Here is a 13,140-nt window from a genome sequence, read left to right as displayed (position 1 = left end):
CAAAGAGCTTACAATCTAATAGACAAAAAATAAAGTAAGCAAATCAAATCAATTCATGTATACAGGAAGGAGGAGGGGAGGGTAGGTGGAGGTGAGTGGTTACAAGTGGTTACGAGTCAAAAGCAATGTTAAAGAGGTGGGCTTTCAGTCTGAAGGTGGCCAAGGATGGGGCAAGACGTAGGGGCTCAGGAAGTTTATTCCAGGCGTAGGGTGCAGCGAGACAGAAGGCGCGAAGTCTGGAGTTGGCAGTAGTGGAGAAGGGAACAGATAAGAAGGATTTATCCATGGAGCGGAGTGCACGGGAAGGGGTGTAGGGAAGGACGAGTGTGGAGAGATACTGGGGAGCAGCAGTGAGTACATTTATAGGTTAGTAGAAGAAGTTTGAACAGGATGCGAAAACGGATAGGGAGCCAGTGAAGCTACTTGAGAGGGGTAGTATGAGTAAAGCGACCCTGGCGGAAGACGAGACGGGCAGCAGAGTTTTGAACTGATTGGAGAGGGGAGAGGTGACTAAGTGGGAGGCCAGCAAGAAGCAGATTGCAGTAGTCTAAACGAGAGGTGACAAGGGTGTGGATGAGGGTTTTGGTAGAGTGCTCGGAAAGAAAGGAGCGGATTTTACGGATGTTGTAAAGAAAGAAATGACAGGTCTTGGCGATCTGCTGGATATTAGCAGAGAAGGAGAGAGAAGAGTCAAAGATGACCCCAAGGTTTCGAGCTGAGGAGACAGGGAGAATGAGAGAGCCATCAACAGAAATAGAAAACGGGGGGAGTGGGGAGGTGGGTTTGGGGAGAAAAATGAGAAGCTCGGTTTTGGTCATGTTTAATTTCTGGTGGCATTGAGACATCCAGACAGCAATGTCAGACAAGCACGCTGAAACTTTGGTTTGGATGCAAGGTGAGATATCAGGGGTAGAAAGGTAGATTTGGGAGTCATCAGCATAGAGATGGTAGAAAAAGCCATGGGATGACATTAATGAACCAAGGGAAGAAGTGTAGATAGAAAAGAGGAGGGGACCAAGAACAGAACCCTGAGGTATGCCGACAGGCAGAGGGATAGAAGTAGAAGAGGATCCACCAGAGCGAACACTGAAGGTGCGGAGGGAGAGGTAGGAAGAGAACCAGGAAAGGACAGAGCCCTGGAATCCAAGTGAGGACAGGGTATCGAGGAGTATGCTGTGATTGACAGTGTCAAAAGCAGTGGAAAGATCAAGAAGAATGAGAATGGAATAGAGACCTCTGGATTTAGCCAGTAATAGGTCATTGGAGACTTTAGTAAGCAAAGTTTTGGTTGAGTGGAGCAGGCGAAAACCAGATTGTAGTGGGTCAAGAATAGCATGTGAGGAGAGAAAATCAAGGCAGCGGTGGTGAACAGCACGCTCAAGTAATTTGGAGAGAAAAGAGAGGAGGGAGATGGGTCGGTAATTAGAGGGTCGAGTGAAGGCTTCTTAAGGAGAGGTGTGACCACAGCATGTTTAAAGACAATAGGGACAGTTGCAGTGGAAAGTGAGAGGTTGAGAATGTGACAGATAAAAGGAATAAGAGCAGGTGAGATGGCATTAAGAAGGTGGGTGGGAATGGGATCAGAGGAACAGGTGGTACATTTTGAGGAAGAAAGGAGAAGTGTAGTTTCCTCTATAGTAACTTCAGGAAAGGAAGAAAAGGAATGAGGGGAAGGAGAGAGAGGGGAACGGACTAGTGGAGGGAGAGGTGGCGAGGTAGAGAATTCAAGGTTTATCTTTTGAACCTTGTCGTGAAAGAATTCAGCAAGGGTCTGAGGAGATAATGAAGGGGGAGTTGGGGGAGGGGACACCTTGACAGGAGAGTTCAATATGGTGAACAGAAGTCGAGGGTTAGAGCCAAGAGAGTTGGTCAGTTGGATATAATAATCCTGTTTAGCGCGTAAAAGAGCAGATTGGAAGGAGGTCAGCGTGAACTTAAAGTGTAAGAAATCAGCAAGGGCCCGAGATTTCCGCCAGAGGCGTTCGGCGGAGTGGGTACAGGAACGTAGGTAGCGGATATTAGAAGTCAGCCAAGGTTGGGATTTTGTACGCCTTACAGGGCGGGTCATCAAAGGTGCAAGAGTGTCTAAGGCAGAGGATAGAGTATTGTTGTAAGAAGAAATAGCCTCGTTGACAGACGTGGACGGTGCCACAGTAGAGAGGAGGCTTGAAACATGGGAGGATAGAGATGAAGGGTCAATATCGTGAAGATTCCTAGATAAATTAGATAAGATAGGACAGGACTGGGAGGGAGGAGATTTAAGTGTGAAAGTTATAAGATGGTGATCAGAGAGGGGAAGATTAGAGGCAAGGAAACTAGAGGGTGAACAGTTGGAGGAGAAGATGAGATCAAGACAGTGACCATTTTGATGAGTGGGGGAGGTGGAGCATAGTTGGAGATTAAAGGAGGATGTTAAAGCGAGTAATTTGGAAATATAAGAGTTGGAAGGATCATTAGCAGGAATATTAAAGTCACCAAGGATGAGAGAGGGGGAGGAAGGATCATGGAAGAAGGCAAGCCAGGCATCAAAGTCACTGAGAAAGGATGAAAGGGACTTCTCAGGGGGACGATAAATGACCGCTATTCGAAGAGGCAGAGGAGAGAAAAGGCGGATAGAGTGGACTTCAAAGGACGAAAAACAGTGAGATTGAGGTGGAAGAAGGGGTTGAAATCTGGAGGAGGGAGAGAGAAGTAGTCCAACACCGCCCCCGCGACCAGCAGGGCGAGGAGTATGTGAAAAAAGATAACTGCCATGGCAGAGGGCTGCGGCTGAAGCAGAGTCATCAGGGCAGAGCCAGATTAGAAATGGGAGTAACTAGCGAGGTAATTAAATTTGCTGATGACACAAAGTTATTCAAAGTCGTTAACTTGCGACAGGATTGTGAAAAATTACAGAAGGACCTTACGAGACTGAGAGACTGGGCAGCTAAATGGCAGATGACGTTTAATGTGAGCAAGTGCAAGGTGATGCATGTGGGAAAAAAGAACCCGAATTATAGCTACGTCATGCAAGGTTCCACGTTAGGAGTTAAGGACCAAGAAAGGGATCTGGTTGTCGTCGTCGATAATACGCTGAAACCTTCTGCTCAGTGTGCTGCTGCGGCTCAGAAAGCGAATAGAATGTTGGGTATTATTAGGAAAGGTATGGAAAACAGGTGTGAGGATGTTATAATGTCGTTATATCGCTCCATGGTGCGACCGCACCTTGAGTATTGTGTTCAATTCTGGTCGCCGCATCTCAATTAGAATTGGAAAAGGTGCAGCGAAGGGCGACTAAAATGATAGTGGGGATGGGACGACTTCTCTATGAAGAAAGACTAAGGAGGCTAGGGCTTTTCAGCTTGGAGAAGAGATGGCTGAGGGGAGACATGATAGAGGTATATAAAATAATGAGTGGAGTGGAACAGGTGGATGTGAAATGTCTGTTCACGCTTTCCAAAAATACTAGGACTAGGGGGCATGCGATGAAACTACAGTGTAGTAAATTTAAAACAAATCGGAGAAAATTTTCTTCACCCAACGCATAATTAAACTCTGGAATTCGTTGCCAGAGAATGTGGTGAAGGCGGTTAGCTTGGCAGAGTTTAAAAGGGGGTTAGACGGTTTCCTAAAGGACAAGCCCATAAACCGCTACAATCCACAATTCCGGGAATAACATGTATAGAATATTTGTATGTTTAGGAAGCTTGCCAGGTGCCCTTGGCCTGGACTGGCCGCTGTCATGGACAGGATGCTGGGCTCGAGGGACCCTTGGTCTTTTCCCAGTGTAGCATTACTTATGTACTTATAATATTGAAGCAACTGCCCCCACTGTCAGCAATGCAGTTTGAGGACTCCCACTTAGCATAGAGGGAACAGTGTCCACCACCCCTTAATTTATCTGCCAGCATCAATTCCCCCACCTCACCCCACCCTATCCCACCCCAAAGAGCACAGAAACCCAAGATAGCATTGAATCTGCACCCCTGACCTTCCCAAGAGCACAGAAACCTCTCTATACCCCAAACTCCACCCATGAAAGCAAGGAGAACTCCCACACCTGATCACATCTTGACACTTACTAGGGATTTCCTTAAGTGGAGACAGGAGTGACCTCCGAATGCTCCTGGCCCATGGGTAGTCTACCACTAGGGGTCACGATGCCAAATAAGGGTGCTATCAGAGATTTCTCTGCTGTTGGAAGCAGGGGATGTCGTGTGCTGTTGGGTGGGGGAATGTGTGGGTGGAGGATTACTGTGTGTTGGGAGCAGCAATTTTAAAAACCTGCCTCAATACACATTAGAAGCTATTTTTTCCCCCATGTGCAGGTTTTTAAAATTGCTGCTTCCTCTGGCTCTGTGGGCAAATTCCCTTGTACTTACCAAAATCCTTCTAGATATTTTACAAAAGGCTCTATGTTCATTTCCCTTGGTATTTTTTTAAATACCAGGAGAAATGAGCACACCTGACTTGGACGTCTCAAGCTCTCCCTCAACATTCTATGCAAAATAGAGCTTCACAAGTACCTATTTATGCCATTTGAATTAAGTAATACATTAGTTACATTTTAAGTCCTGATAAACAAACTGTTCAGAGGTACACTGGACCATTATGTAATAGTCTACTTATTGTTCACTGCTTATTTATTTACATTCTGCCTTGAAGCAAGGCAGATTACAAAGCAACATTCATAAAATCAAACATACAACTAAACAATACCATAAAAAGAATACTCAGACAATAAAACCACAAACTAAAATCATAATAAAATATCAATCAATCAATCACACTGAACAAAGTAGCCAATGGCTAAACTAATGTGGAACACTTTAGCACATCCCGTGTTAGGCCATTTTTGCTGCGTTAGGCACACATTAGTGCCTAATGCAACTTAGTAAAAGGGCCCCCTATGGCCCAAGCTTTCTTATCTTTTCTAACATTTGGATTTTCTTTTTAAGGGTGGGTGCCTAAAACTGAACCCTGTATTCTAGATGTGGTCTATAGTTGCATAGTAAATTTGGAGTCCTTTGGTCTATTCATTTACAGAGCTTCACCTTGAAAACTTGGTTTGATGGAAAAAAATTAAAAAGAAAATGAGTGAACAAATTGAGTTTAGAGATTATGTAGTTGTTTATCATATCAGGTATTTTTTCCCAAAAATCTTAATACTCAGGGAGAAACCATTATTGCCAATGATGCGCTACACAGTTAATATTTAACACAAACCTGCACTCTGATCTCCTCTTCAACTTCTTTCCGTTTTTCCTCTTTGACCAGCTCAGGGTCATGCCGCTGGGGAAAATTCCAAGACTCATCTCTGTATTGCCAGATGTCTGTTATCCAGAAGCAAAGGGATGGGGAGTATAGAAAGTTACAAGTGATGGTTATAATTTGATGCCTACCTTTAAAAAGTAGAAAAAGGTGGACCCTAGGAATTATAAACTAAAAAATTGAGAGAACTTTATTTTAATACCTTGAACAAATCTAGATCACAGAGCACATCAAACAATTCATTTTTACCTAGATGATAACAAGGTGCTAGGACAAAAAAAAACAGATCAAGGAAAAATAAATGTTTCTAAATCAATCTAATTTTCTTCTATGATGGAATACCTAGTCAGATATTTATAAGGGGGTATCAGTAGATGTGATACATCTTGACTTCAGTAAGATTTGTTGTGTATGACATAGGTTCCCAACCTGCGGCATTCATATCCCAAGGAGTACGCGAGACATTAGCAAGGGGTACGCAGCACCCAGTCGTACCCAACTGCTGCCTTCTCTGCCCTACCACCTCTGCCTGCAGGGCCATTGCTTTCCCGTGTCTGCAGCAGCAGCACCACCATGAAATAGAAGCTGTGTCCTTCCCCTCCCTGCTGCCTACCCATTTGCTCACCCCACGGCCTCTACATGACTGCATGCTGCAAGCAAACCAAAACCAGGCATGAGGCCATAGCATTGTGTGTACCACTGGTGGCTATTGCTGGTTCTGTCTCTACGATGTAACTTCTTGTTTCAGAGGGACAGGACTAACAAGAGCCACAAGCTCCTGGTTCTGGTTTGTTTGCAGTATGCAGCTACGGAATCAGGGAGGCAGCAGGTGAGCGAACAGGAAGGCAGCAGGGAGAGGAAGGATGCAGTTTCCTTTTCTTCTTGCTGCTGCAGACATAGGAAGGAGGTAGCCTTGTAGGCGAGCAAGTGGTTGCAGAGAGGGGAAGGCAGCGGTGAGTGGGTGAGCAAAAAAGTTGGCGGAGGTGTAGGTGAGGGAATGAGTGACTAGGGGTTGGGTAGGAAAGAGAGAGAGAGATGAGGCAACATTGGTAATGGAGGGAGAAGGAGAAAGAGAAATGTCCAGTGGTGGTGGTTGATGAAGAAGAACCAGAGAGAGAGAGAGAGAGACAGAGAGATGGGGCAATGCAGGATAGAGGAGTGAGGGGAAAGTGATGAGGCGATGGATGGATAGTGGAGGATGGGAGGCAAGAGAGACAGGTGGGAGGGGAAAGACAGGGAGGAGAGAAAGAGACAAAGATGAGAAAGATGAGATACTGGATGGCCAGGGCAGGGGGGGGGGAGACAGAAATAGAGACCTGAAGTTGGATAGCAAAGAATAGGGAGAGACAGAGAGATACTGTGGGGAAGAGGAAGAGACAGAGAGAAGAGGCTGAATGGTAGGGGGAAGACAGAGAGGAGAGATTGCATGGTGGGGGGAGACAATGAGGAGATGCTGCATAGCAGTGGGCACAATGCTGCATGGAGGGGGGAAACAGAGGAGATGCTGCATGGTGGGCGGGGGGAGACAGAGGAGATGCTGCGAGGTGGGGGGAGGAGACAGAAGAGAAGCTGCATGGTGGAGGAAGAGACAATGGCTGAGGAGAGAGACACACAAACACACACACAAATGAGATGCTGCATGGCTGGTGGGGGGGGGGGGGAGAGACACATACACAGAGAGAGGAGTTGCTGCATGGCTGGGGAGAGAGACACACACAGATACACTCAGAGGAGATGCTGCATGGCTGGGGGAGAGAGAGACACACACAGAGAAAGGAGATACTAGGAACAGGGAAAGATAGGGACACAGAACAGGAAGATGAATGATGGATATGGAGAGAGAATTGTCAAATGGGCATGAGGCCCTAGAAAGAGAGTTAAGAGAGAAAAGCAGAAACCAGATACTGGGACCAACATGATTAGAAAAATAAAATGGCCAGATAACAAAGGTAGAAAAAGTAATTTTATTTCCTATTTCGGGATTAGAATGTGTCATTTCTTTTCAATGAAGTAGGGAAGGGACATAGGTCAACCAAATGAGTAGGACTCCAGAAGTGGGTCAATATATAAAATTTTATTGTCCATGATTCGACAATAAAAGTTTATATATTGATCCACCTCTGGAGTCCTACTCATTTGGTTGACCTACGTCCCTTCCTTACTTAATTGAATAGACTTCTCTCAGTAGGGTATCATTTCTCAAGTATTTGTGTGTTATTTTTTGAATGTACATTTGCCAGAGCTGACAGGAGCTTGGGGGTACTTAGCTGAAATTTGTTTGACTTAGGAGGTACTTGGCTTGAAGCTGGGAAACAATGGTATATGACATGCTTACATGTAAGCTAAAAGTATAGTATGAATCCTATAGCCTCAAGGTGGGTGCATACATCTTTGGTAAAACATTACTAAAAGTAATAAGTGGTTCCATTCAAGCTGAATATGTATAGCAATTTGAGTTCCCAGGACTCAGAGTACTCAGTGTTTTCATTAATGACTTGGATGGTGATATAAAATATAACAACCTACAGCAATACACAGAAGAACTATCCTCCATGGAACGCAACACAAACAGCACACAACAGGGAGGATACCAAAGAACCTGTTGTGTGCTGATATAAAATATAACCAGTGGCATAGCAAGGGCGGGGCGGTGGGGGCGGTCCACCCTGGGTGTCATCGGGTGGGGGGGTGCTCCGCTCCCACTGCTCCGCCTTTAAAATTTTTTCGAAGCGCCGGAGAGTGGCAGGCAGCGCGCTTCGCATCTACCCTGCTAGTAAAGAAGATCTCGCTAACGTAGTCGCCCTTCCCACATTGAGTCCCGCCCCCCTCTGAGGCAACTTCCTATTACCGCGAGAGCAGGCGGGACTCAGTGTGGGAAGGATGACGACGTCGACGAGATCTTCTTTACTAACAGGGCAGACGCAAGGCGCGCTACCTGCCACTCTCTGGCGCTTCGAAAAAAATTTTTTAAAGGCAGGACAGGGTAGGAGCAGCAGGAGAACGGATCTCAGCTGTCGGGTCGGGGGGGACTCAGAGGGGAGAAGGGGATTGGGGAGGGGTGGGGGAGCTCAGAGAGGGGAGAAGGGGATTGGGGAAAGGTGGGGGAGCTCAGAGGGGTGCTTAAAGGGGATTAGGGAGGGTGGGGAGCTCAGAGAGGGGAGAAGGGGATTGGGGAGGGGTGGGGGAGCTCAGAGGGGTGCTTAAAGGGGATTAGGGAGGGTGGGGAGCTCAGAGAGGGGAGAAGGGGATTGGGGAGGGTGGGGGTGCTCAGAGGGGGGAGGGGAGTGCTCAGATGGGAGAAGGGGTCTGAAGCTGGAACTGGGGTCTGACAAGGGCGCAGGAGGGAAAATGGGTCCATGCCTGGCGCAGGTGGGAGAGTGGGTCTGGGGCTGAAAAGGGGGGATGCAAGGCATGTGGTGGATGAAGGGGGCTGAAACTGTGGGGACTAGGGGCTTTAAAGGGGACAGGGAGAACTGGCTGGAGCTGAAACTCGGGACTGGTGAGAGAAAAGGGTTGGGGTTGAAAGTAGGGGCTGAAAAGAGGACAGGGAGAAGTGGCTGGGGGCTGAAGTTCGGGACTGATGGGAGAAAATGGCTTGGGACTGGTAGTGGGGCTGAAAAGGGGGGCAGGTGGGAGATGTGGGCTAGGGCTGGAACTAGGGGCAGGTAGAATAAGGGGTCTGGAACTGGGGGCTGAAAAGAGGGGGCAGAGAGAGAGGGGAGAGAAGGGGGGAGAGTGAGGGAGGGCAGACCCTGGATGGATGGTAGAGGGAGGGCAGACGGATTGAAGGGGCAGAGAGAAAGGGCAGATGTTGATGGAAGGAGGAGAGAGAGATGGCAGATGGTGCATGGAAGGGGCAGAAGTGGATGGAAGGGAGAGAGGGCAGACAGTGGATGGAAGGGGCAGAGAGAGAGGGCAGACACTGGATGGCAGAGAGAGAGAGCGAAGACAGATGCTGGATAGAAGGAAGACAGTGAAAAGATGAGGAAAGCAGAAACCAGAGACAACGAACTGTAATTATATATTTTTATTTTTTTGCTTTAGGATAAAGTAGTATTGTAGCTGTGTTAATAAACGTTTATAATAGAACATGTAAATAAGGTAATCTTTTTATTGGACTAATTTTAATACATTTTACTTTCGGAGAACCAGTGGCGTACCAAGGGGGGGGCGGTGGGGGCGGTCCGCCCCGGGTGTCGGCGGGTGGGGGGGTGCTCCGCCGTCTCCTGGCACCACCCTGCGTTTTTTTTTTAATCCATTCAGCGAGGGACGCAGGCAGCGCCTCGTGTCTCCCCTGCTGTGTGCTTTGAAAAAAGAAAATCACTTCGCTGGCGTCGGGCCGGCCTTCTTTCGCTATGTCCCGCCCACTTTTGAGGTAACTTCCTATTTCCTCGAGGGTGGGACATAGCGAAAGAAGGCCGGCCCGACGCCAGCGAAGCGATTTTCTTTTTTCAAAGCACACAGCACAGCAGGGCAGACACGAGGCGCTGCCTGCGTCCCTCGCTGAATGGATTTTTTAAAAAAATGCAGGATGGTGGCAGGAGAAGAGGGCTCTGTCGCTCTCCACGGAGGGAGGGGGGGCTCAGATGGGAGAACGAGGTGGGGGAGCTCAGAGGGGAGAAGGGAATTGGGGAGGGGTGGGGGAGCTGAGAGGGGTTCTCATAAGGGAGAAGGGAACTGGGGAGGGGTGTGGGGAGCTCAGAGGGGTTCGCAGAGGGGAGAAGGGAATTGGGGAGGGGTGGGGGGAGCTGAGGGGTTCACAGAGGGGAGAAGGGAATTGGGGAGGGGTGGGGGAGCTGAGAGGGGTTCGCAGAGGGGAGAAGGGAACTGGGGAGGGGTGGGGGGAGCTCAGAGGGGTTCGCAGAGGGGAGAAGGGAATTTGGGGAGGGGTGGGGGAGCTCAGAGGGATTCGCAGAGGGGAGAAGGGAACTGGGGAGGGGTAGGGGAGCTGAGAGGGGAGAAGGGGATTGTGGAGGGGTGGAGGTGCTCAGAGGGGAGAAGGGGTCTGAAGCTGGAACTGGGGTCTGACAAGGGGGCAGAGGGAGAATGGGTCTGGGGCTGAAAAGGGGGGATGCAAAGCATGTGATGGATGAAGGGGGCTGGAACTGGGGGCTGAAAAGGAGGGTATTTGGGATAAGGGGGCTAGTGCTGGAACTGTGGGCTGAAACGGGGCAGGGGCTGAAACTGGGGGCTTTAAAGGGGACAGGGAGAACTGGCTGGGGCTGATGCTCAGGACTGGTGAGAGAAAAGGGCTGGGGTTGAAACTAGGGGCTGAAAAGGGGACAGGGAGAAGTGGCTGGGGTCTGAAGCTCAGGACTGATGGGAGAAAAGGGCTGGGGACTGGTGGGATAGTGGGGCTGAAAAGGGGGGCAGGTGGGAGATGGGGGCTGGAACTAGGGGCAGGTGGAACTGGGGGCTGAAAAGGGGGGGCAGAGAGAGGGGACAACAGACCCTGGATGGAAGTGGGGAGCGTGAGGGAGGGCAGACCCTGGATGGATGGGAGAGGGAGGGCAGACGGATTGAAGGGGCAGAGAGAAAGGGCGGATGGTGGGTGGAAAGAGGAGAGAGAAAGAGGGCAGACTGGGGCAAATGGTGGATGGAAGAGAGAGAGAGGGCAGACAGTGGATGGAAGGGGCAGAGAGAGAGAGGGCAGACAGTGGATGGAAGGGACATTAGAGAGGGCAGACACTGGATGGCAGAGAGAGAGCAAAGACAGATCCTGGATGGAAGGAAGACAGTGAAAAGAAGATGAGAAAAGCAGAAACCAGAGACAACAAGCTGTAAATATATATTTTTATTATTTTGCTTTAGGATATAGTATTGTAGCTGTGTTGTTTATAAATAGAACATGTAACTAAGGTAATCTTTTTATTGGACTAATTTTAATACATTTTGACTTAACTTTCAGAGAACAAAACCCCCTTCCTCAGGTCAGGATAAGATACTGTAACAGCACTATATTGTACTGACCTGAGGAAGGAGATTTTGGCCTCTGGAAGCTAAATGTATTAGTCCAGTAAAATGGTATTATTTTATTTTCTGTATTTGGTTTATTTCTATTTGTTAATTTGTAAAGTGGTGATTGGTATGTGTTAGTTTTTTCAAATTTACATCTGCTTTCTTTATATTTTGCACAGTACTAGGGGACATTTTCTGTTTCTGTGGTGTTACATTGTATGCAGAGTCTGGCATCGGGGGTTCAGTTTAATTTTTGTCTAAATAGAAAGTTTATTATTACTTTTTCTATAGTGGATTAGGGTGTATCTGTGTTTGTGAAAAAGACATGGCTTTCAGTTGGCATTGACTGTGCAGGATCGACGATCTGTACTAATCTGTCTCTTTTCATTTTACAATAGGTGAATTGATCTTCTAGTGCTCACTGTAGTGTTTAAGATGCTTTCCTTTTCCTTGTGTGACTCGTAGAAATTACTGCTTATGGTATGGTAGAATTGCTCTATAGGTCCTGAGTGTTTTGTATTCTCGGTCTGCCTAGTACTGGATTTGGGGGGGGGGGGGGGGGGGGGAGTGTTAAAAAATGACCGGCCCCAGGTGTCAACTACCCTAGGTACGCCACTGTGGAGAACAAAACCCCCTTCCTCAGGTCAGCATAGGACACTGTAATAGTACTATACTGAATTGACCTGAGGAAGGAGGTTTTGGCCTCTGAAAGCTAAATGTATTAGTCCAATAAAATGATATTATTTGTTTTATTTCTATTTGTTAATTTGTAAAGTGGTGATTGGTATTTGTTAGTTTTTTCAAATTTACATCTGCTGTCTTTATATTTTGCACAGTACTAGAAGACATTTTCTGTTTCTGTGGTGTTGCATTGTATGCAGAGTCTGGCATCGGGGGTTCAGTTTAATTTTTGTCTAAATAGAAAGTTTATGATTACTTATTCTATAGTGGATTAGGACCTATAGCGCAATTCTACCATACCATAAGCAGTCATTTCTACAAGTCACACAAGCATCTTGAACGCTACAGTGAGCACTAGAACATCAATTCACCTATTGTAAAACGAAAACAGACAGATTAGTACAGATCGTCGATCCTGCACAGTCAATGCCAACTGAAAGCCATGTCTTTTTCACAAACACAGATACACCCTAATCCACTATAGAATAAGTAATCATAAACTTTCTATTTAGACAAAAATTAAACTGAACCCCCGATGCCAGACTCTGCATACAATGCAACACCACAGAAACAGAAAATGTCCCCTAGTACTGTGCAAAATATAAAATTTGAAAAAACTAACAAATCCGATCACTTTACAAATTAACAAATAGAAATAAAACAAATATAGAAAATAAAATACCATTTTATTGGACTAATACATTTAGCTTTCAGAGGCCAAAACCTCCTTCCTCAGGTCAATACAGTATAGTGCTGTTATAGTATCCTATCCTGACCTGAGGAAGGGGGTTTTGTTCTCTGAAAGTTAAGTCAAAATGTATTAAAAATTAGTCCAATAAAATGATTACCTTATTTATATGTTCTATTTATAAACATTTAACACATAAACACAGATACAATACTATACCCTAAAGCAAAACAATAAAAAATATATTTTATTTACAGTTTGTTGTCTCTGGTTTCTGCTTTCCTCATCTTCTTGTCACTGTCTTCCTTCCATCCAGCATCTGTCTTTGCTCTTTCTCTGAAATCCAGTGTCTGCCCTCTCTAATGTCCCTTCCATCCAGTGTCTGCCTTCTCTCTCTGCCCCTTCCATTCACCATCTGCCCTCTTTCTCTCTCCCCCTTCCACCCACCATCTGCCCTTTCTCTCTGCCCCTTCGATCCGTCTGCCCTCCCTCTCCCATCCATCCAGGGTCTGCCCTCCCTCTCCCATCCATCCAGGGTCTGCCCTCCCTCACGCTCCCCCCCT

The 13,140-nt window shown here is 47.0% G+C and overlaps 1 protein-coding gene across 1 annotated transcript in view; it reads right to left on the bottom strand.

Annotated features, from left to right (window-relative positions):
- IQCA1 (IQ motif containing with AAA domain 1) overlaps nucleotides 1-13,140 on the bottom strand; it is an 827,164-nt gene that overhangs the window by 400,401 nt on the left and 413,623 nt on the right. The window contains exon 10 of the mRNA XM_030209164.1: nucleotides 5,206-5,312. Within this exon, the coding sequence (XP_030065024.1) occupies nucleotides 5,206-5,312 (107 nt within the window). The remainder of the gene's footprint in view (nucleotides 1-5,205; nucleotides 5,313-13,140) is intronic.

The sequence above is a fragment of the Microcaecilia unicolor genome, chromosome 7 (genome assembly GCF_901765095.1).
Source record: "Microcaecilia unicolor chromosome 7, aMicUni1.1, whole genome shotgun sequence".
NCBI classification, from domain to species: Eukaryota; Metazoa; Chordata; class Amphibia; order Gymnophiona; family Siphonopidae; genus Microcaecilia; species Microcaecilia unicolor.
Note: the sequence above shows the minus strand (reverse complement) of the source record. Positions and strands in the feature narration are given on the sequence as shown.